At 35.8% G+C, this 24,918-nt stretch overlaps 1 protein-coding gene across 1 annotated transcript in view; it reads right to left on the bottom strand.

Annotated features, from left to right (window-relative positions):
* Positions 1–24,918, bottom strand: part of TTC27 (tetratricopeptide repeat domain 27) — a 126,976-nt gene that overhangs the window by 87,611 nt on the left and 14,447 nt on the right. The window contains exons 4-8 of the mRNA XM_005416251.2: positions 22,297–22,474; positions 16,761–16,890; positions 8,680–8,820; positions 5,868–5,970; positions 3,415–3,579 (exon numbers count right to left, since the gene is read on the bottom strand). Coding sequence (XP_005416308.2) covers positions 3,415–3,579; positions 5,868–5,970; positions 8,680–8,820; positions 16,761–16,890; positions 22,297–22,474 — 717 coding nt within the window. The remainder of the gene's footprint in view (positions 1–3,414; positions 3,580–5,867; positions 5,971–8,679; positions 8,821–16,760; positions 16,891–22,296; positions 22,475–24,918) is intronic.

Here is a 24,918-nt window from a genome sequence, read left to right as displayed (position 1 = left end):
CAATTATTAAGTCCTTATCTTTGTGATAATTTTGAAAAATTTTCAGTATATAAAATCTTTGAGGTAAAGACGATCGACTGCTCATGTGACAAAGGCCTGAGGATGAGGCCATTGTCCATAAGCCTCATCCAGCAGAGGGACTGAAACAGCAGTCACACACTTTTCTTCCTGAAAGTGGAAAGAGATGAGTAGGGAAGCCAGAAATTAGACCAATTTCTCCATTTCTGCCAATTACCCCTTTTAGTGGAAAAGCCCTGTTGTGACAGTGGTCACTGGGGTTTTCAGGATGAGGGAAGAGACGTAGATCTGACTCCATATTTCAGAAGGCTTGATTTGTTATTTTATGATATATATATCACATTATAACTATACTAAAAAGAAATAGAAGGAAAGGTTTCCTCTCAGAAGGCTAGCTAAGAATAGAAAAGAATGAATGATAACAAAAGGAGCTGTCTCGGACTCTGTCCGAGATAGCTCAGCCTTGACTGGCCATTAACTATAAACATCCAAGATGGGCCAATCAAGAATCCACCTGATGCATTCCACAGCAGCAGATAACCATTGTTTACATTTTGTTGCTGAAACCTCTCAGCTTCTCAGCAGGCAAAAATCCTAAGAAAGGATTTTCACAAAAGATGTCTGCGACATCCTGTATTAAGAGTTTACGAAGAAATGAAAAAGGTTCTAAAAATATCACTTTGAAAATCACACCGCATACTGCAGAGAGACACACAGAGCAAAATACTGGCTAATGAGTCATACTAATTTTACACAGTGGCCTTCAATTCTCTATTTTAATATTGTTTGAAAATCACTATGCTATAATTCACTTCCTATTATGTCTTACTGCCTAAACAGCTGAAGGAAACAATTGCAAACTTATTCTGGATACCAATAAAATTGCTTACTACTACTCAGAAACTGTGATTTGTTTATGCTCTCACACCTCCCATTGCATTTTTTAAACTTAAAAATTCCTTGCTATTACAGGGACAAAATACTGGTTTTTACCTGAAAAAGATGTATCACATGTGTTAAAGCTGAGAAAAAAATTTGTTGGTTTATACCACTACCACCAGTGTTCAAGGCCAGCTGAATAACACCTTGAAAAACCTGCTGTACTGAGAAGTGTCCCTATCCTTGATCTTTAAGGTCCCTTTCAACCCTTAACATTCTATGGTATATCCTCACAAAGTAAAAGGAACCTAAACAGAAACTTTACTTTCTGCTTCATATTACAAGTTCCCAGAGATGTGTTACTGGGTATGAAAAAAACAAACAGATCTCAGAGTTCAGCATTATCAATCCTCTAGATCTGTTGATCTTAAATTTATTTTGGATTACTACTCTTCATTTCACTAAATTTATATGCAACAAGGATATTGGAAATTGCTTTGTAGAGTTATTGATGGTTATGACTCATTGTGAGGAGCATAATGATGCTTTTCAATAAAAGATGAACACTATACATACTTGGATTAATGGGACTTAAAAAACTTACACAAACCAAGTATGATTTATTCACATATTACTGAAATAACTTTGGAAAATATTGGTCCTAAAAACTCTGTTTTAAGAACAATATATATTTCCATGCTGTAATACAATACTCAACTAGTAAGGATTACAACCATTAATGCATATAAACCTCTCCAAATCCTTTCCTAAAAAGGAAACCCCTCCCAAAAGCCTTAAAAATGTCTTTGCTAGAGATTGGATTTTTACATTAAACCAAAGTCTTTTTCGATGATGCAACATTCCTCCCATTTAGCCCAAATATGCATGTCAAATGAATTTGTCTAGAATGCCAACAATTCCCACATGTTCAGTTCAGTTCATTTGCCTTCAGGTTAGACATAACTATGTTAATAGATTTATGGAGATAAACCACAAAACATTTAGGAGTTTCACAACATTTTTCCAAGATACTGTATCACCACAATCTTTCTCTGGGACTATCATAACCTCTTGGTAAAGTAATAAAAATATACATAATTCCACTGCATCCAATCGTTTTTTCCTTCTCCAAACAAGAAGGCTTTTTCTAAGTTAGGTTTAAGGAAATTATTAATCCAAAATTTGAAGATCTCCTTTAAAGGAAAAAAAAATACAACATGAAGACTGTCTCTTTGATTTTACTTATTCTCAGTTAATTGCATTTTTATAGCTAGAGTAACATCATAGGTAGTGATGTTTTTATTAAAAAAAAAAAAGAAAATTTTTGACTCATTTTAAAGAAAAGTACTTTATAATACCAAGCTGGCAATGAATGCCACACTTGGAACACACCACATGCACAGATTTTGTTGCATACAGGGAAAAGAGGACAGGATCAATTGAAATGTATAGATTCCTTCAGATATAAACTATAATGTTTTATTTCCATTACACATCTTTCAAAGTAAGCTTTTAAAACCTTTGAATAAATGAGCATGGAGTTTCATATAATTTCTGAGAGTTTGTGTTTCTTTGGGTTATTATTTGGGTTTTTTGTGTGTTTTAGGATTTTTTTTTTTTTTGCTGCTGATGGCTTGGGTTTTTTAAATTAAATTATTAAAATGATTCATTAGGATGGATTAGCTGCAGCTCCAACGTGGATATGAAGGAGCATGAGCCTTGTGACATACAGGGATATAAGAAGTAAGGAAGCTGCAAGTTTCAGTTCCTTAGCACTTTCCACTAGTAAGTCTACAAGAAAAAACTAGATAAAGATTTTTTCCATTTCTACTCAGGTACAATCATAAGTTCTCACAAAGAAAAGGTGTGATTTTATGTCATTTTGATTGCCTAGCAGGACCAGCTAGACCATAGATCAATATCTATACATGGAAGGTTTTAAGTGCAGCACTCTGATCTTCCTGACACCAAAGAATAGGTTCTGAAAGGGTAATTATAAAGTCTCCATAGTGACTGAATCCTTGTGATTTCTGTTCATCAGAAATTTAACTTCCCTACTTATTTTCCATGATGATACCAGTCCTGGGAGTGAACTTCTAAAAGCTATTTACACAGAGTAGATCTAGGCTAGTGGCACAAAAGGTGAAAGACTGCATCGAATCATCATGCAGACACCTTTATAAGTGTCTCCAAATAAAACAAAACAACACAAAAAATATTCATCATGACACCAGCAGATGCAACTAGACATAGAATTTGACATGAAACACTAGGAAGAATGCTTATAATAGCCCAACTCCACAAATAACCACTCAGGAATGATTTTTTAACTAGATGTCCTATTTCTCTTCCAAGCAATACTAACTCTTGGAAGACAAGTAAGGCCTACCAGTTAAACATCAAGCTTTTTCGAAGTGCAGTTATTTATTCATCAGATATGTCACAAAAAGCCCCAACAAGCCATAGATTAGTTTGGTCCAGCCAATCATCCTCTTAGACTTTACGAGCAAAACTTACCTGTAAGGTTAATCTGCAGTTTTGTTATGTCTTTAGCCATATTGAAACAGTGCTTAGCTTTTTTATATTCATAGTAAAACAAAAATGTATAGGCAGACTCAAGATGGAACTGAACTGCCAAGTGCCAGCTTTCACCACCTGTGAACAAAGCTTCTGCTTCTGTCACTGCAAATTAAGAAAAAGAAAAGAGATGAGAATGCAGTTCAGGAGAATGGTATTTTAAAAATACCATTTTAGCAATATACCATGACAGAAAGTCTGTTGCTCTTTACACCTGCACACATTTAAAAATTCACTAACAGTGTATAGAAGATATATGTGATTTAAAGCATTTTTCAAGTTTTATATCTAAGGATTACTTCCAGAGAAAAGAAAAGTGCAATCTTTGCTTATATTTAACAGCAAAGTTGCAGTGGGAAATATCACCTCTGCAGAAAATAAACAACTCTAATTGTATTGGACTTTCTAAAGAACGTAAGAACAGAACATTGGGCTAATACCCATCCCTTAAGTACAAAGCTTCTAATTAACGTTTCAACAGCAGATCAAGCATTGAATGGTGGCTTAGGATTCGTAAGACATTTTCTATTTGGATGTTTTTTGTGTGTTGAGTTTTTGTCTGTTTGTTTTTTAAATAATTACTGACTTCCTGAGTGATAAAGATCATGTTTCTCCATCTGAACTGGAAAAAGTACTTCTGTGAACAGATCTGAAGTCTTTAGGAAAGAAGACTTGAATTTTTTCATTCAGCATAAAAGCATTTGTATTTCTTATATAATTAAGTTCTATCAAAGTACAGTAAGTTAAAAGAGAATATTCCTGCAAATACAGACATTAAGTTGAAAATTATTCATCCGATTAGTCTTAAATGGAAGTGGGTTTTGTGCTTCATGCTTTAATTCTGCATTTTGCAAAAATATTTAGATAATAAAAATTACAGAAAAGCTTACAGCATCACAGTACTTAAAAAGGACTGGTTGGTTACACAGTTATAGCACTGAGGCTGCCTCTTGGTGGATGCTTAATTTTTCAAATAAGCTTCATTAACAGTGTTAACAAGTCTTACTATAAAAACCAGTATTATCAAGGATTTTTTAAACATTTTCTCCGAATTTTTTTTTTTTAATTTAGAGATTGGCAGTCAAATCTAGCACAAAGAGATTTTACTGTTTAAACCTCCTAGACTCTTTTTTTGTTAGTACTTGTTAATCCTTAAAACCTTTCACTTAATATAGAAAGTTGCTAAGTCTGAATATAGTTTTTACACAGCTTTTTTAATTCACTAAATCAAAATTTGCATAGATAACAAATTTGCCTAGTAACAACTTTTTCAAAGATGAGATTTTTTTTTTTTAAAAACCCACAAAGTAGTAATTTAAAAATATTACTTGAAACCTACAAAATACTGGACATGCAAGTACAAGTCGAAACCACACAAAAATGCAACTTTTGAATGGAGTGACACAATATAATTTCAAAGGAAAAAAAAATGAGGTTATAGTATTTAATTGTGCATTACAACTAGATTTTCCACAGCTAGCAAGTTTCAATGAGCCGAATCAAGATTACTTGTGGTAAAGCTATAGGATGAGCTCAAGTAGCACACTGAGAAGCAGTCTTACCACTTCCTAAATACCATTTACTCACAGTGCTTGATAGGTTTAGGCACTTTGAGACTTCAAGGACCTTTGAGGAAAGCTTCACATCATTACTAGTACTGATGTAGTGGTCCAGAAGCACTGATGTCCCAAATTCATGACATTCTTCTGGCACCCATACCATGTCTGGCACATGGCCAAAGGGACGGGAAACTGCACCAAGTCCCATTGGTTTTGCATAATGGCTGCTTCAGAACTGCAGGGAATCCTTGCAGCTGTCTTCTATTCAGGTGATGATACTGACCTAACACTTGAGAAAAATGTAATTTCTCCTGAATTTGAAGGTCTTTTTCTCTAGTAACACAAAGTTTTCTTGAGAATTTGATATAGACAAGCAAGTGGGTGATTCAAGATACACACTACTCAAAGACAATAAAAGGTTTAAAAGTATTTATTTTATGGACTATGAAGGTATTTGATTGAAATAACAGATGGCTTCAGTGAGAAAATAAACTGGTAAGAGGCACTAGGCAGCAACAACTACCAGAAAGAAACTCACTAAATATTCAGGTGTATCTTACATTATCTATCTCTGAGAACCATATCCAAGAGTCTCAAAACAAGTCACTGCCAAAAAACCTTTGTCTACAATCACATTTTCATCTGAGAGGCTGAAAAATAGCATGTGCCTTACAAGCCCATATCAACTTAAGTGAAATTCTGCTCCCTCTCCAGTCATTGCAGTTACCTAAGTGCCTGATAAGCACTTTAACAGTTATGACTACAAATTCCCCTCCTCTGTGATATCCTAAAAGAGATGCTGCAAGCCAATAAAATAAGTAATTAGAAATATACCTTGTTTTATACAGGCCTGGGCAAGAGTAAATAGCTCAGGTGATCTCTCCTCCAACAACTGCTGGTGAATATTTACACATCTTAGAGTCCACCAAGGTAAAGTCTGAAAGAAAATATGGATACTTCAAGTTCATAACAAGTATAAACCTTTTAAGAAAATAAAAGAAAAAAATGAAAGTGGTTTTAAAATACAGACTTTGTGGTCTATTCAATTCTAGTTTCCAAAAAATACAAACCTGTCTAAAACAGCTGTTTTATTATTAAAAAAAAAACCATAGCCTAGCATAAAGATGAACATATCCAGGCAGTTCTACAGTGCTCCAAGGGTTTTATGGATTTTCCCTCTATTAATTTCTCTAACTGCTCTTTGAACCCTGCAAATCTTTAGTACCACCATCTGGTAAGAAATGCTGTGAACAGCAGAAAAAAAGAATACTTGCATACACTTATTTTGGCACAGCCACTTCCTACTTTGATTTCATAGCTTCTAACTCTTGTAACAGAAAAGGACCAAAATAAAACCAAAACCCCAAATCCAGCTGTTTCCTACTTATCTTCTTTGTCTCACATAGATTATTTTAATAGAAAGCCATGATCTCATTCTTTAGCAATCTTCCTGAAGAGTCCTAAACTATTTAGTTACTGTTTGTATGGAAACTATTCAGTATTTCTGATAATCCACTGTCATCCTTCTATGCATTTTTTCTTGTTCTGTTTGACCTTTTTTTATTTCTTCAGGTGGCAGCATAAACGAGCCTGAGAGAGGCAGAATAGGAGCAGAATTGCTCGAGAACACATTACCATCACAATTGATAGTTCTAATCTCTGTATGTTGAACTTCAGAAGGGCATAGATGTTACTGAACTAAGCAATCACTCCACAGCAGGCAGAGCTGAACCACAGCCCAGGAAATATCTGATTTTAGAAAGCTTGGTACCCAAAACATAAATTCCCCACAGTCTCTTAACCTCTTCTCTAGTTTGCAACAAGAGAAAATGCATGGAAAAGTTCATTTCAATACTCTAGTCTCAAAATTATACTTAAGATTATTATCTGTGAATGTAGAGCACACCTCTAACAGAGGCTCTAATGATTGCTATTTATTCTGGTGCTGCACACCAATCATTATCTATGAAAGACGTTTGACTCCTTTAGAGGCACTCATCTTCTGGACTTTTAAAGCAGGTATGCTTCAGACTGACCTAATGGTTGTGCAGTATTCAAGCACAAACATCTAAACTAATTATATAGAGCTGATTCTAATGTTCCTAGAAAGGAACTATCAAAAAGAATAATAGCATCTATTTCCAAGAGCAATGAAAGATGACTTTTGATATCAAGCTAGACAGAGTAAAGCACACAAACAGGCTTCATGAAAGAGGTCAGATCCCAATATTTCATCATTTATTTAGAAACCTAAAGGCAATTTAAGTAACAAGTTTCAAATTACTTGAGTTTAGCTTTATACAATGAAGTATTAATTTTCCCACACAACACAGTATCCAGTTTAATGATACAATGTCCTAATGTCCTGAGGCCTTATGCTTACCACTTAGAAATTACAGAATCAGTGAGAATATATTTTTAAAGTTTCAGATAAACCAGCTGAGCTGTGCACAATATTCTATTGGCAATGTTTTTTGGGAGCCAAGTTGAAAACTTACAGATTATTTTTAAGCATTTACTCTTACATGGGAAATATCATACAGAGCTTTATTAATGCTTTAAATAATACATTTTGAAGCATTTTTACCTTGTTTAAAATTTGTGTGCACTACTATTAAAGCAGCAAAAGTATTAAGAGGCCGCCTTTGAATCAAGCTGAAAAGAACAAGGGCAAGCTTTAATTGCTACATCAACCGTTGATGAAAGTAGTTCCTATCAGCTGTTGCCTTTGAACTACTATTCAAACTTAATGTAGACAAAAATAACTGAACCTCAACCTTGTAGAATAAGCTCCCCCATTATGTTATTCTGAGGGGAGGCATCAGGGGAATTCTCTATACCAGGTACATTTTCTGTTTCTCTGACTGACCCAGTTGCTGAAATTCAACAGCACTCATCTGGGAATAAGAGGGAAAACGATGGAAGAACTTGGCTTCCAGAAATGCAGAACAGCCAACATCTCTCACACAGTTTAATTCATCACTCATACAAAGACCCAGCTGGGAATGGATGTTGTCAGCCAAGCATAAAGAGAGGCCATGTGGCATTTTGATCTCTAGCCAAATTCTGTTCAACTGGAATTCAATAAAGAGAAGTTGCTGCTGTTAAAAGTCCCTCTCTTCCAGAGAGCCCTGCTACCAACCAGGCTGCTGCTAAACGACAAGAGAGGTACAGACCCTCTAAGAAGAGCTTCATCACGTCTGCTTGTTTTTAACACACATGCACAACAGAGATTTAGAGTTAGAATTCATACAGTAATGGTTAACAGTATCCAAAAGTTTGTTAAAAAGGGTATAGGACATGTAAGCTGCATTACTGGGCATTCCCAGTGACTCCCTTACAAATAATATCACAAAGTATGTGTCTGGATAAAGTTGGCTGTATTAAATTTTCTAATTTTTCCAGCTAATGAAGACGTCTTTCCTCTTTTTTAGGGAAGACAGTGAGTAAATAATTTATCCTTAAGAAGAAGATACTCGTGATTAATTGCAATCACTTTCTCCTAACTGTTTCTTAGAGGGAAGAACCTCAGAGCTACAGGGAAAGAAACAGAAGTCAGAATGATTCAATGAGGTACGAAGAAAAGAATGAGAGAAACAATTAAGCAGTAGCTGGTAGTCATAGTCATTAGTCACATACTTCTTACCTGGAGAGACGTGAGTTTGTGTCTTGAATTCACAAGGATTATCCTCGCTATAAGCAGCAAAATAGGATGAGAAGTCAAAGTATAAACTGATTCACCATCTAGAACCAACATCTTCAGAATAGCTGCATGCAGCATTTTTGGCTAAAAGAAGGGGGGAAAAAAGACAAGTTTCAGGAAACTTAAGTTTATTAAAAAAATAATGTAATATAGAACAGAAAAAAAACCTATTAAAGTGTTTAGGGAAAATGTCTGCTCAAAACATAAAAAAACCCCAAAAAGCAAAACCAAAATAAAACCTAAAACTCTGTCTCTAAGAGTGTCAACCTTTTACCAAATAATGGTAACTTCTTCACTGTTTCTTGCTGTTCTGATACACAACATCAACATGATCTGCAGGACACCGATTTCCTCCCACCTGAAATGCATGTGTCATCCAGTCAACTAACCCCAAACACATTCCAGTAATATAATCATTCCCATGATCTAAGGAGAAAAGCTTGGTAAATCCATGCCATTCAATTTGCAATCACAGAAACAAAACAATTTTATAATTAAATTAACCTACAGCACTGAAACACATTAGATATTCCTGCAGTGTTGTCAGTATATGTTATCATTTTCTTTCCCCTGAGGGAGCTTCCTGTTGGAATGGCATCAGAGCAGCAATATCAGAGCCCTTATTCCCTTTGTCTGATAAATAAAAACCTCTCTCTGCTTTGGATGCATTCCTGTATGATGTTCTCTACAGCAACTTTCACTTAATGGCCCTGAGGTGGCTCTCCAGGGACTCTCTCAGTGGTGATTGTCATCTGACAGTCACCTATTCTCTCCTGCCTTTTAACACAATGAAAGCATTTGAGCAGTTTATCTTCAGGCTCAGGGAGATATCCATTTATCAGTCTATTCCTGGCTCTCATATGACAGATTTCCTTAATGAATAAAAAAATAAAGTTTTAGTTTTCAGTTGGTATAAAAGGGGCAGGAAAGGGGAATGGAAAGGAGAAAGCAGAACAGAAGATTAAATGACAGCTTGCATTGAAGTCACTTGCCTGAGAAAGACCCTGGATCAGTCTACATGACCAAGGTATAAGTTACTTGAATCATATTTCAACTTTTTAAACAAAACAAATAACATAATTCCTGAGTTATTTGAAACTCTCTTCAACACCCATATCAACAGGTTATACTGAAGACAAAAATTGTTAAGTTATATGAATCACCAACATCACTTTTTAACAACAGAGTAATCTAAGTTTATTCTGTTAAGTTTACACTGATTTACTGTGGGGTTTTTTAATTTGCATTAGCATTGAAAATACTTTTACTTTGCAGACAATGATTTGGGACAAAGGGGAATTCCTGTATGACATCACTGCAGTCATTTCAATCCCACTGTGGAAAATGATGATCACAACAGTCAGGCAAACCACTTGAGAATAAAGGAAAGAAACTGCTGACTGGAAATATACCAGATCTGCTGCACCTCTGGCCATTCAGAAAGGAAAAACCTTATCAACATCTGTAGTTTTGAGAGGGGAAAGTCATCAATCAGTACTTCTAAAGATTAATTTTTCAAATACACACATACATAGTGGGACACTTAATACAGTTTTCAGTTTAATGTAAACTTTTTCCTATCTGCATGTTTTTGATTCTTTCCATAATCAAAGTAGACCACACTTAAAATATCCAACGGGAAAGCAAAGGAGATTTGTTATAAAACCTTTTTTCAGAAACAGCCTTGCAATGCTAGAGTTATCTGTACTTATTTAGCACTGTAGTAACAAATTAATCTCAAATTCACATTTCAAGTCCTTTCACCACAAAACTCAGTCCTGCTAATGTAACATTAACAAAGAATGAGGGAGGAAGAAGGGAAAGTTGAGATGACATATTACAGCCTTGACAATAAGCCAACAAGTCCCAGAGCCAAAGAAATTCCATCTTCTATTTTAACAAATCCATGTCCTTTTTCATTAAATAAATCATATCCAGAAAAGCAGACATCCTTTACCTTTACCAGAGGAAGTTTACACCAACATTCATTTTTTCCAGCCTATGCTCTAAGACTGCATTATCCATGCAGAATTCACTGCCCTGAGGTAGTCTTTAAGGTGAGAGAATAGCTACAAGTAAGAAGATGTTTGAGGTATTATGGCTTCCAGGACAGCACGGTTAAGAATAGAAGTCCACTAAAATCTCTAAAACATTGGCTAAGAGCAAAAGGAAATTCTGAGCTTGTGTTCTTGTGTTTAAACACCTAAACATAAAATGTGTTGAACCTATCTTGTAGCTCCAAAATTTCATGTATCTCAAAACAGCCACAACCCAAGACTTGCTAATATAATGCTCCTTACCTAGTAAACCTGGGTTAGATTTTTGAGTCTTTCTATTCTTCATCAAACTTGACATCACAAAGTATAATTATTTTATTCAGGAGTAATGTTGTTAAAGCACAGAAACATACTAGATAATTACTTCATAACATATGCAGAGAAATTACTGGAGTAGTCATCTAGCTTCTGCTGGACCTCCAAGTGGTTCTGTTGGACCATCACAAATTAACACACAAAATACACACAAATTAAGCTCAACTCACTCTAGATCAATATTTTTTAATCTCTGAAGCACAGCTGTTTCTATACTCAACTTACAAACAGAAACTTAATGGCTACTTTTTAGTTACTATTATGAAAGCCCTAAATCAACTGCAAGCTGGGCAGTACTCCCACGTATTTCAATTTTCACAGTATTTCAAAAGTATTTCCCTGCATGACTGGAGCCATCTGAATAACGATAAAAATCAGAAGAAAGCTCCTGCCATTCACATTCAATAGCACTAAAAATAGAGTGTATGAGAATTTTAGTTTAGGGAATTAGTGTTCTTTTCATGCCAATGATAGTGACCAGAAGCAAAGTGAGGATTCAGCATGCTTTTACTTCTATATTGAAAACCACTCTGGCCTTTGTAACATTTCATCAGCTCTTTCTGTCTTGGGGATCCTTCCCCTGTATATAAAAAGGTAAGTGCAGACATAAAGAAGTAGACAAAGCCAGACTAAATACTCATGAAGACATGATTAAATGGAAGCAATGGTGGGGCATAGACAAACAAATTATGGGATCAGAAAGCTGCTGCCTGTGGCTACTAAGCCATATGTACTGGGCTTCTCATATTTTTAAAAATACAAAGACTACTTCATAACAATTTGTCATCTAGCAAAGCTAAGGTGATCTACCTTTCAGATTAACAGAGGATGTACTGAGGTTACCTGCCAAAGGTTTGGTCCTTGAAAACAGAATTCACTCTTTAGATTTGAAGGCAGTGGAAATACTGCTTTTGTTTATAACTGCTTTTCTCTTCAACTCTCTGAAAAGGAGGCAAGATTACACAGGAGGCTGTCTCCAGTTTTACAAGCCAAATCACCAACAGGTAACCTATGGAAAGCTGAGGTCCAGACTCAAGATAACCATGGTGAGCTCTTGCAAGCAAATCTTGCCCGAGAGCACTACACGTCAAAGAAGTACTTTAGTTATGAAAGCTCTTGTTCATAAACCTTATGAGGGTGACTTTGCTCCGCCATTAAGGGGGTATTTTTGAAGTGACTGCATTAAGATTCCCCCTTCTGTTCTATATTCATACCAAGGGAATGCAGGGCAAGACTGTAGGCTACTTTAGCAGACTATCTTTGCTTACAAGACTCTGCCTCCAGATTTAGCCTTTATCATCCATCCTTACATTCCCCACAAGAGGGAGAAATCTGCATAACTTTCAAAGCCTATATCTTCCTGCTCAAGCACAGATGTTTTTTCTTCCTAGCTAGTGCATGCTAATAGAAGGCAAGCATATGGGCCCAAAAAAGGAATTCACAACAGACTGAATTAACAAGACCAAGGAATCATACTGGATTTGAGACAGTAGTGCCACATAGTACATTAGTGTTTTTCACACAAATTATGACCATGGCTATAGATTCCAACAGAAGTGTGGCAATATTTCAGTCTCTTACAGCAAAAGGATCAAATAATGCATAAAAGAAGGAGTAATAAAAACATACCAAAAAAATTATTCAACTGTATTCCAAAACTTATTCTTTGGATCAGCCTGAAAGCTACAAAAAGAAGAACAGGAACTGTTGATAGATGTATTTGGAGAACTCCTACCAGTTGTTTACAGGTATTATCAATTAACAGATTGAGATCTTCCAGATTGAGATCTTCCAGATGGAGCTTCTCACTGTTACCAGATATATTCTATTTGTGACTATTAAATCAGACAACAAATAAAGCAGCAAGCAGCTTGTCCTCTCAACATTCTTAATCATCAGTGGTCTTCATTAGTACTACTACACATAATTTTCCAGTTCATCCACTAAAAATACTGAGCTCAACTGTATGAGGTAATACAGAGAAGCTCTGAAACCTAAGGCAGATTAAAAATATGCTCCAACAGTTCTGTATCTTCTATTCTCTTACATGCAGAGACAGTGACAACTCTCTTAAGACACAAGGAGCCCATTACTATAAGCCTCTTACTTTAAGCAGCGAGCTCATCAATAATGTTGTAGTCTAACCCCAAAACGATCAAAACAAGAACTGCTAATCCACCTTAACTAGAATTCAGTACTTTTTAATCTTCTTTTACCACATTCACTCATTAAAAGATGCAGCATGGTATCAGTCAGACTATTAAGTGGTGTGATAAAGTCTCACAGTTATTTTAGAAAACTGAAATACATCTAATAAATAAAATGTTACTTTTGTGTGGACTCTGCAAATCACAACTGAGTTCTGCAGGACATAAACCCAAACCTTAATAGAGTATGGTTGAAGGCAACCATAGTTTAGAGAGAAGGTTAGACTGAATGAGGAAAGGGAAATAATAGACACATACTCATGAATATTGCTCATTGAAGACATCCAAGAGGCCCCACTAGCAACTCACCTTAAAGAGTCTATTTTATTTATTCTTCACTAAAGTAATTACAGTCTTGTGCAGCCTTACTGCACTTGTAAGAAAAGAAGTTAGCTGGGAGCAAAAATGAAGCTATGGCATTGATCCAGAGGTGAAACTTTCCAAGGATAGAAATGGCAGCAGATATATACCCTGGAAACAAAGACTAATCCAATAAAGTGTTCTGAAAATAAGGATTTTTAAAATATTCATTAAATACATGAGACATTGTAAAGCTGAAATTCAGTGACATTACTTAGAGCAGGCTAAAAGAAACACGAAGATGTAATTCTTTAACCTCGATGTGGGAAAAATCATTTTATTTTGAAAACCTAGAAAATGGATGATCTGTTTAAAAAGGGATTGTATCAGCCTTGATGACAGAATATGGAAGGTTACAACAGACAGAGAAACTTAAGAGTTCCATTTTTAACCCACATTTTCTGAATATCTGTGTATGCATGAGAGGAAGGCTGGATTAACGGAAACACAAAAATGTTGCTATTGAGATGTTCATTTTTACAGAGCGCTCATATACTAAGAATCCTTGGAATGAAAAGTACATGAAGAGAATTCAAAACATAATTCAAAACCTTCTGAATTAAGACTTTTAATAAAGAAGAGAACTGGATATTATATTTTAGCACATAAGTGCATTAACACGTCAGAAAACAATACCTATAGCAGTAATAGAAATAAAGGTAAACTTCTTCCTGAATGTATAAATAGCTAAACCTTGAAGCAATATGGAAGTCTGATGGAGCCCTCATTAGAAATAAAGTTTGTTTTCCCTTATAATCTCTCGCCAGTTTAGTTTCTGCAATACCACCCCTGCATAAGCAAACATATTTCAAAGCATCACACTCCCAGCCACTGCAGAAACACAACAGAAACCAAACAGGAGATCATGTATTTCCTTACTCAACAGGGAATTTGTATCTCATTATTCCAGACATTAAATGAAATTGCCTAGAAAAAAAAAGGATTTGGGGTGACCTAATTGTGGCCTTCCAGTACCTGAAGGGGACCTGCAAGAGGGAGCAAGACTATTTACAAGGGCATGCAGAGACAGGACAAGGGGGAGTGACTCAATACTGACAGGCAAGGTAATTCTTTGCTGTGAGGGTGCTGTGGCACTGGAACAGGGTGCCCAGAGAAGCTGTGGATGCTCCTTCCCTGGAAGTGTTCAAGGCCAGATGGGATGGAACTCTGGTCTAGCGGAAGGTGTCCCCAACCATGGCCAAGGGCTTGGAACTGGGCGATCTTTAAAGTCCCATCCAAGACAAAACATTTTATGATTCTTTCAAACGGTTAATAGAAATTATGAACACTATACTTTCCAGGTCTCTGAACTCTGTCAGTGACAGCAATCCTATGAGCATCATCTTGGGCTGCAGACTGCGTTAGACTGCAACCGCTGCATACACACTAACATCGAATATAGAGTTCTCCAGTAAAGAGAAACCAAAATTTGTAAGAATATTTCAGTATCACGATATTAAATATAATGAACAAATTATAAAGAGACTCAATTAGGTTTTATTATTTTTACTATATATAAAGGCAAAATAAACTACTTTTCCCTTCAGAGGTAGCACACTTCAAAATTTTTGCTCATTTCACACCCCAAAAGGTTTAGTACACTTGGTTGCCACTGTTACTTATTTAGTCATCAGAAGATGAGATTTGAATTTCAAGTATCTAAAATCATTCGAAAAATAAGCCTATCTATACATACTGTTGTTGTCATTATATTGCAAAGGTTCCATATTGTTGTCCCCTTATTGCAAGAGTTTCGTACCTCCTTGATGTTTCTCGAGGGCAACTCCTCTAAGCACTGACTCTTCCTTCTTCTTGCAGTAACCAACTGACTCCAGTCCCCCCTCAACCAACCAATCCACTCTTTTATAGCACTTCTTCTTATTGGCTACAGCTATGGCCTGTTAAAGTTAGGCCTGCTCCTAATCTTTAATAATTAGCCCAGCTGAAACTCCTTAGGGGTAGGATTACTTTCTACACTACCTTTATTTTTTTATATTCTATCCCCCTACATACTGTGCCAGCCCTGAAAGATAAACCAAATTTATAAACATCTATTTAAAAAACCAGGAACAATACTGTCTCTGAATTAGTTATTTAGAAATATAACCTTGCAAATGAACCTAAGGCAGGACTTTATGAATTATGGAAAACGTGCCACAGTAAGGCAGCAGAGCCAACAGTTTTATGTGAAACTTTTCATATACTCCAACTTCCCCTCATTTCAGTTTACAGCACTTACCTTGCTCATGGTCCATACCCTATTCTTAGTGAAATTCTAAATTCAAATTCATGTATAGATTCAGCATTAACAGAAACTACTGATATGTTCTTTACTGACACAACGCAGTAGTCAGTATTTTACCACAGCTTTAACCCCAAGAGAAAAATCAAGAAGCTGTGCTAAAACCCCACGTGAGGAGAGTCTGGACTGTGGTACTGCCATGAGGAACAACATACACATCTTACTAATAAAAGTTAGGGTGTTGATTAGTAATCTGCATCAAACAATGACAAAATAAATAAAATTGACAGCCCTCAGTTTCATCTCCTACATTCCCTTCTGTTTTCAAAAGTTCTATACAAATCAGCATTTTTGTACTAATATTATCTCCACTTACTTGGCGTTCAGGAGCCTAACAGGATACTGAGCATCCAAATCTACTGTTACCATCTGCCAAACACTCTGCTATTTGCAAGATATGCAACTTCTACCTTTCCTTAAGGAGGGGAAATTTCTACACCATTTATAAACATCTTTCTTCGATCCAGCTAAGAATGTATCCCAAAATAAACACATTAAAAAGTTTATTGATTGCAAATGCCCTTTGAATAAATGCTTATATTAAAGATATCTTCTCCATCCAAACCCAACATTTCCAGCAGGAAATAAGTAGAGAAACAGTAACTACTTTTAGGACACTGCTGATATAAGTGAAGATGCTGCAATAGCAGCCAGTAGGATTGATGATTATGGCAATTCATCTAGCACACCCCCCTTGCAGACGTGCCTTCTCTGACACAATGCTATGGTTACTTGTGAAAAGCAGTGACAATAAAAGGAAAGCTTATTAAAATCCAAACCTACCTCACAGAATTTCTGTAACAATGCAAGTGGCAAAAAATCCTGAAGCTTTAACTGAACAGGAGGCCCAGTCCAATTGCTTTGAACGAAGAGCTGTAAACTCCCCACGCCAAGCAGAAACATCAGCCTCTGCCTGCAATATCGATAAGAACAGCAATTAGCAACATATTACATTTTTACTTAAGGCTACAAGAGCTGATTAAATCTTGTGCTAGCTCAAAACCCTCAACTTTACCAAAAAAAAAAAGAAAAAAAAAATCACTCTCCTATGAGGAGGGTTCAATGAATGGAATATTCAAGAATGCACATAGGAAACTAAAAGTCCTTGAAATATGTTTGTTTATAAAGGTTGTAACTAATGCCCAACATCTTGGAGGTGAAATTTATATATTTCACAATTTAGGGCTGTACATAACTATCAGAGATCAGAAGACTAGCAAAGGATGCAGATAATCCATATTTGCATATTGCATGGTTGTTTCTTACATAGTTTCTTACTATAAATCTAACCCTCAGCATTTTCACAGAAAAAATCCTGCATTAGCATATGTTCCAAAAGAGCAAGTTTATTTTTGTTTTGACATAACTGTTTATTTTCACTCACTCTAATAAAAAAAATTAAATTAAATCAAAAATTTAGAATACTTCCTCCAAGTTGGTTCAGATACTTTGGCAGTAAATAACATCTAGTTCATCATGGCCTTTATTTTAAATAATAATAATAATTTATTGAAAGATGACATTAAGAGACTTTGTTTCTGAAGACTTCATTTCTGAAACTAGGTATGGTAAAATTTTCTTTATTTACAAGACTAAGCTCATTTTACATTACTATGATTTCTTTAGTAAAATCTGTGTGGTCTGCAGAAGGCAGGGCACAATCACTCAGAATGTCATGGTTTATTTAACAGGTGTAGACTTTTAAGATTTGTATACAAACTTCTCATTTGTTTTATGATACCTTAATGTCCCAGAACCTTATTGACAAGGGCCCTAACACATAGAAAATGGGTCTCCTAACTACAAAAAGTTAGCATTTTAATTGTGCAGGTTTGATATAAACACTGGTACGTTAAGGAGCATAATTGAAACAGAAAAACCTAGTCCTTTCTTTTCGTAAAAACTGAAACTTAGAGATGTAAGAGCCCTCCAATCAAAACAAAAAAATAAAGTGTTATACAATCCCTTAAGTGAAATAGAAAAGCCACACACAAACTAGCAGCTGGTGGGCAAGAATGCAACAAAAGATGCAGAACAATAGGAAAGCAGGGGTGGGGAACATTTAACTGAAAATTAAAAAAAAAACAAAAACAAAAAACAAAACAAAAACCAACCAAACAAAAAAAAAACAAAACTAAAATAAACCATCTTTCAGGGGAGTTAGAGAACAAGGACTGGCATAAAGAGTTCTTGTCGAATAAGACAAGGTAACAACTCCCGTCTGTCATTATTCAGCCCGTAACCATCTGCTAGGAAATATGAATATATAAATACATAACCAAGATCACCATTAAATTTCCAAATAACTCAAGAACACAAAGCACTAACAATTATTGTATATGAAATTATTACCACTACACATGAAATATCAACATTGGTATAAATGTCCTAATTTTTCTCCCATGATAAATTATACTTCAAAGCTTCTGAAAGGTTACACAGAACAATCAACCATCCCTGAACTGTGATTTGATACTCCAGTCTTTTGAAGACCATTTTCATTATTTTATAATTTACACTGTTTCTACTAGTAACAATTTATTTATTTATTTTAACATTACTGATATCTATCTGGAAATCAAACTTGCTTGAAGAGACAGAGTTTTATCCATGCAGAATGCCTCTGGAACAACTGATAACCAAATCCATTACTTTGGCTGGGATACTGTTTTTCCACTGTTTAATTTATCATCACCAAATTATTTTTTTTCCCCATTTTCAGATTCATGACCAACTCCCAGTCTCCTTATCACTCACTCTGTATCAGAAAACCAATTTCAAGCTGTAATCCCTGCAAATGCTGAACTCCCTTGCCTATCCACTGTTTTTTGCCAAGAAAATGCATTCTGTCTCCCTGACTGCCCTTCACACTCACAATGCAGACCTGCAGATTCTCACCTCCTAAAGGCTGCCTGAAAAGCAACACAGAGACTGCTGCCAATGTCCCCCTTGCTAGGATGAGCTACATAATTTATTTTGCATTTATCCTTAGATATATGTATCCATTCATCTTGTTTTTCCTTTCTCGGTGTGAATGGGGGTTTTGCTGCCTTTTTTTAATATTGTTTACACTGAGTCCAATCATTCTTCATAATACAGAATCACATGCTTAATATTCATATTGCTGTATCAAATGCTGCTCAAAAATAAAGAACAATAGTGCATTTGTGTTTCAAAAAAAATGGATGTGCATATAATGCTAGAATTTACAAACAAAATAAAAGAAAAAAATATTCAATAGCCAGGTTCTGCTTAAGAAGTTACAGGTTTCTGTTCTTTTTAGTGATGCCATAAACTGCAGAACAGTAGCCAAAACTACTCAGTGTTTAATTTTGCTATTTTTTAAATTCATGAACATCAAAGCAAGCTGCAGAAACAGCAAGAATGTCTTCATTTTCAGTTTTCATTCCATACAGCACACTAGTTAACCAACCATCAGATGTCCCATGAGAAATACCAGAAATACCATTCAGTGTTCAATTTGGGAAACCATAACAAGCTTTATTGTATGGATTTCTTTTGCCAAGTATTCATTTATATGTTGAATAAAGTAGAAGTAGTACATAGAGGTTCAACAAAAAACAGTGTTAGAGCTCATTTTCTTCTTCCTTTAGATTTTGGAACCTGCACACGATTTCCTTCCAGTCTTTTGAATCAAACTGTATGTCAGGCAAGGAATGCACCTTTCTCCTATGGAGCTCAGGAGAAAAACAAAAAAGGCATTCCCCCTCTGCATGGTTAACACATACCCTAGTGCTCCAAATTTTGCTGATTAAAATACAACCATGAAGCTATATTTTCTGTAGAAAATAGCTTTTAAGCACTGAAGTGAGTAGCAATAACAGGAAAAAAGTAAAACAAAAAAATATCCTATTCAACACATTTATTATAAGGAATGCTTATTTTTTAGGGCATAAAGGCTTAAAGTGCCATAGTGAAAATGTGCCTGGGGCAGAGAAAAGAAGGCAATCAGTTAAAAGGGTAGAAAAGTTGCACCAATTTTTAAAATGCTGCAAAGTCATTTTCGTGACAGAACCTCAGCTTTCTGAAAAGTGGAAAAAGTTACAGAGAACTTGTCCAAAGAAATTACCATCTAGATACAAACTTTGAGCTGTTCTGCCCTCAAGCTGCTCAGTCTTAACTTCAGAAAAAGAACTCCTTAAGAGTTCTTCTAACACTATTACAAAACCATATTTTGCACTGTTTATATTGTGCAAAAAAAGATAAGATTCACATTATCCAACTTTCTCTTTCCGACTGAATTAAATTCCTACTGTATTTTTAAATTTTAAATTTTTAAATTATAACTTTCCATTCAAGAAAAAAAAATTACTTATCCCATCTACAGAAAGTCACAAAAAATCAGTGTCTTACTGAATTTTCTGGGCTAGAACTTAAGAGGTTTGCTGCACTTCCTTTGAATCACACAGTGGAAAAAGAAAATTATATTTTAGGCATTAAAAAATATAGAACCCTCCCATTTTCATCATAAGCAATGCAAAATATGGATGCAAAGGTTACGTAAGTTCCTCCCATAAGGCCTTCACAGGACATAGGGTCTGCAGTTAGAAAAAATAACTATGTAACACACTCCAGAAAGTCATCAGAGACCAAGATAGTACAGGTCAAAGTGCTGTGCAGCACCTACCTAAAATAGGAAATTACCCGTCTTTCAGACAAGCAACTTCAGTAGAAGTTTTTGTATAAGAGAAAGCCACAACTTAGCTCCTTCAGCCCCCGAAACTTCTTAAATTATTACTAATGGAGCTTGAAAAATTCACTTGGATGCTACAAACAAAAGTGTTTCTGGCAGACGCTGATAGGTTTTGAAGACCCTTTGCTTTCATTTTGAATAAAGCTTCAGGCTATAATTTTGGTCAGAAAACCCTCTGTCTGCTTCTGAAATTCTAAATATTACAGATCTGCCTCCATATATTCTGGCAAGGCGGCTTCTAATATAACCCAGAGCTGCAGAGCAAAAAAGAAAAACCACAAAGACCACAGAGCTGGAGCGTGAGCAGCCAAGGAACAAATCCCTTTGCTGTCTGCAGTAGGAGTGCACTATAACAGGAGAAATACAAAGTTCCACTGATACAGATTGTGATTGCCTTCAAGAAGCTGAATGGCTTAAAAAGGCAGCAAAATATATTTGAAGCAATAATTAAGATCAGGATTGAGTCTGTTTCAAGTCCTGACTGATTTTTCTTTCCTTGTCACATTATTCAAATTACAGCAAGGTAACCAAATCTAGAATTATCGAAAAATCTATCCAGCTAATACTTAATAGTAACAGAACAACAAAGTAAGGTAAAAAAAAAATAAACAAGAAACACCAAACAAAAAACACACACAGGAAAAACCTCTGAACACTAACTCAGAAAGCAGGAGTGCATTGTATTGTGCACTACCCCAGAAGATGAGTTTTTGACACACTATGATCACGAACAAATCTCAGCTCAGTTTTTCAAACATTTTTTTCTTTGATATTTTAGCAAAAGCTCTTAGGTTTATGTGTTTCATACCAAAACACATATATTTGGACTCTGCCAACACTGGTTACAATTACCTTCCTCTTACTTTTATTTTTTAATCTTTATCTTCTCTTACCTTCTGTGAATCTTTTTTACCTTTTAAAATACTTACATATATATATATATACAACACATGTATCGTTTTCTGCTTCTACTATCCCTAGCATGTCAGATTTCAGTGTGTTCATCATTTACACACCAAACTGTAAACAGTAACTCCAAACTCTTTAACAGCAACAATTAGCACATAGACTACAATTAAGAGAGACTGTGTCAGAGAAAGTTTTGGGAAGAAAATAATTATTGATGAACAGCATCCATGAGTAACATCTTACTCATTTTTACATTAAAAAGAGTAGAACAACCTCAATATAAATCAGACTTAGAAATACAGGCATTGCTTTCACAGTAACATTACACAGTACTTCAAGAAGCCACATAAATGCAATACAACATTTCAGAGAGAAAATTGTTAATTGTTTGATGATATCTGGCAAAATGAATTTACATGTGTGACTTCTTTATACCAGAACTTTCTGAGGTAATCACTGTAAATGAAGCTAATGTCTTCAACAAGCCCCTGTATCACAACATCATTGTTTCTTTCAATGAACAGAAATGAAGAGATGCCCAAGGGAGTCGGGGAATAACACAAGAAATTTGTTTTCTGCTTTCCTGTTAGTACAAGGATTTTGAAGGCCCTATACAAATTCTACATTTTTAAATGCCTTTTGTAAAAATCAAACATAGCCTCTATTAAACTTCTATATAATAATAATAATTTCCACCTTTCCACGTTATCAACCTCTGCAGAACAATCCAGGTATGTTAGAATCTGCTTCTCCAAGTAAGTGTCAATGTTCTCCTCTGTCACAGAAGATGCACTGAAAACATTCTGAACGGCTGAATTTGAAAATATTGCCTCATATTTCCCATCAAACATCAATTGCAATAATGATCCACTTTCTGGAAGAGAAAAAAAAAACAACACAGAAATCAGTGAAAACTTTCAAACAATTTTGTCTTTCAAGACCTTTTAAACATATTCAAATTAAAATATCTACCACTCCCCTTCTAAAGAATGTATCTTCATTTACATTGCAGGGAAAGTGCAGTTGCACTGAAACTCAAGAGCAGCACTAGCAGGTGTTATTTCATTCAAAATAATTTCTATTAAAGTTACAGTGAAACACAAACAACCAGATGAATATAAAACAAAAACTAGCACTGAAATTTCAGGAAAAACAAATGGATGGCCTTTTAAAATACTTCAATTATAACAGCAGGATGTTCTTCTGTTCTTCCTTCAAAACATTTTAAATGCACAGTAAACTGCTATAGATAAGAAAGTAATTTCACAGACCAGAGAATCTACATAGGGGAAATGCAACAAATAAAAATGATTCAATATTTGCAGAGTTTAGTGAATAAAGCCTTATGCAAAACTGCAGAAACTGCTTAGTCCTTCATTTACAAGCTTAGAATACTGACAAGCAATGGGCAATGAGATTTTATCTTTACAAAAGAATTACTTCCTATGGTAACTCTACTACCTCAGTGAAAAGCCTGCACATAGAGCAGATCCTTAAGGATAACTACCAAGGTGGATTTAGACCCATGACTGTCTCTTAAACCTGATTTCAAGACAAAGGGAAGTCAAGAAATGCTACATATTTCTAAGAAGCTTCAGACCCATCAAGTTCTTGACCAAGGCTACAACTTTATTTACAGAAGCTATCTTCAGATATGCTACAGTGCAATCAATACAGTAGTTGTTGGAGTAACCTGGCCATGTTAAAACCTGCTATTCTTGGGCAAAACCATTATCTGCCTACCCTGCAGCTGTGGCTACAGCTCATGCAGATGCACTAACTGGTTTCTGACCAGATGATGCAGGTGTTGGTGATGGTTCAGCTGAGGAAATGCAGAGGCTGGCACAGGATAAGTGCCTCACTATCAGCCTGTGATTCCAGCTGGGGATTGCAGCTCCCTAAGATCAGCAGCCAGGTAACCAATTTAACACTGGCACAGCTGTGGATCCACACAAGCAGCAGCTGTGCAAAGAACTGAACTGAATACCAACCCCAAGCTCATCCAACTAAACAAGGACTTTAAATTTTACAAATACAGGAACACAGAGGGCAGAACCACCTTCAATAACAGCAATGGATGACTCTGTAGGAATGGGTGACAGAGACTCGTTCATTCTAAAGTCTCTGCACCAAACTGCTGACTGAAGTTTACTTCTGTTCTCCACAATGAGCTACTGAATGATATAAGAGATAATGTGTGCCTTGTATTATTTAAAAAACACTTTAAGCTGTACCTGGAAGGACATATACAGAAGAATAGCAGTGGTTCCACAATGCTGCTGACATCATACCCTCACAAAGAATGGAAATTACAAGAGACTTTTCTCCAATCTGTGCTTTGGAGAGACTTTCTCTCACCAAATGACAACTTTTTAATATTGGATTATAGTTGCCCAGACAGGCAGTGCTGTAGTTTGTAAAATAACTATGGGCTGTGAGGACACATGATAATGAATGAGGAATACTGAGTTTCTTCTCTTTCCAGTAACATAACTGTAGCATGTAAAACCTGCTTTTGATTATGTGTGTAGCTTTTTATAGGACACTATACAAATTCAAGATCACAGCTTTTAAATTCATTTTCAGGATCATCAATAGGAAGAGTCCATGTAAATGATGACTAAGAATCATCACAAACTCCACCATTTTCTATCTCTACTGCAAGAAGCCTTTCTTCAACAAGTTTTCCCCACATCTTATAGCAGCACACTACTTAAAGCTCCTCAAAACAAACCAAAGCTAACAAAGAATCCGACAAAAAAAAAGTAATCAGAAAAACTCCATATCACAAACAGCACTGTTGAAAAGACTGATGTGAGAGATGTCAGTCACATCAGCTACCATTCCTGGACAGTACAGTAATTAAGGTCAATTGAAAAGTCACATAAGGAAATTAGTTCTGTATGGCTCTTTTCCTAAAATCAGCAAATGCTTAGGTAAGGATAAATGAGATTTTCAATATGCTACAACATGGCACAGGACGTGAGTACTTTAGTCTGCCTGAAACATGGAAGCATGTTTTTACATCACAAAGGTTACATTTTTAAGAGCTGCTGCGCTCCCCAGCAGGAAAGCTGCGTCTAACCAAGTCCCCTCAACAGACTATTTTCCAGAGATCCCTCAAGCAACAGTGACCGAACAACTAATAAATATAGAAAAGGCAGCTCGTGCCAGACTCTTCCCTCCCACGTTTTGCTCCAAGAGCGTGTTCCACCTCACTGCCAAGCTCCAACAGGCAGGCAGGCAGCATTTCCCTCGGGAGGCAGTCGGAGGGAGCCCCTCCGTGCTTACAAGCCTCCCGAAAGCATCAGGCGGCTC

Source organism: Geospiza fortis, unplaced genomic scaffold (assembly GCF_000277835.1).
Source record: "Geospiza fortis unplaced genomic scaffold, GeoFor_1.0 scaffold41, whole genome shotgun sequence".
In the NCBI taxonomy this organism is placed as follows: domain Eukaryota; kingdom Metazoa; phylum Chordata; class Aves; order Passeriformes; family Thraupidae; genus Geospiza; species Geospiza fortis.
This window is presented reverse-complemented; position numbering and strand designations above follow the sequence as displayed.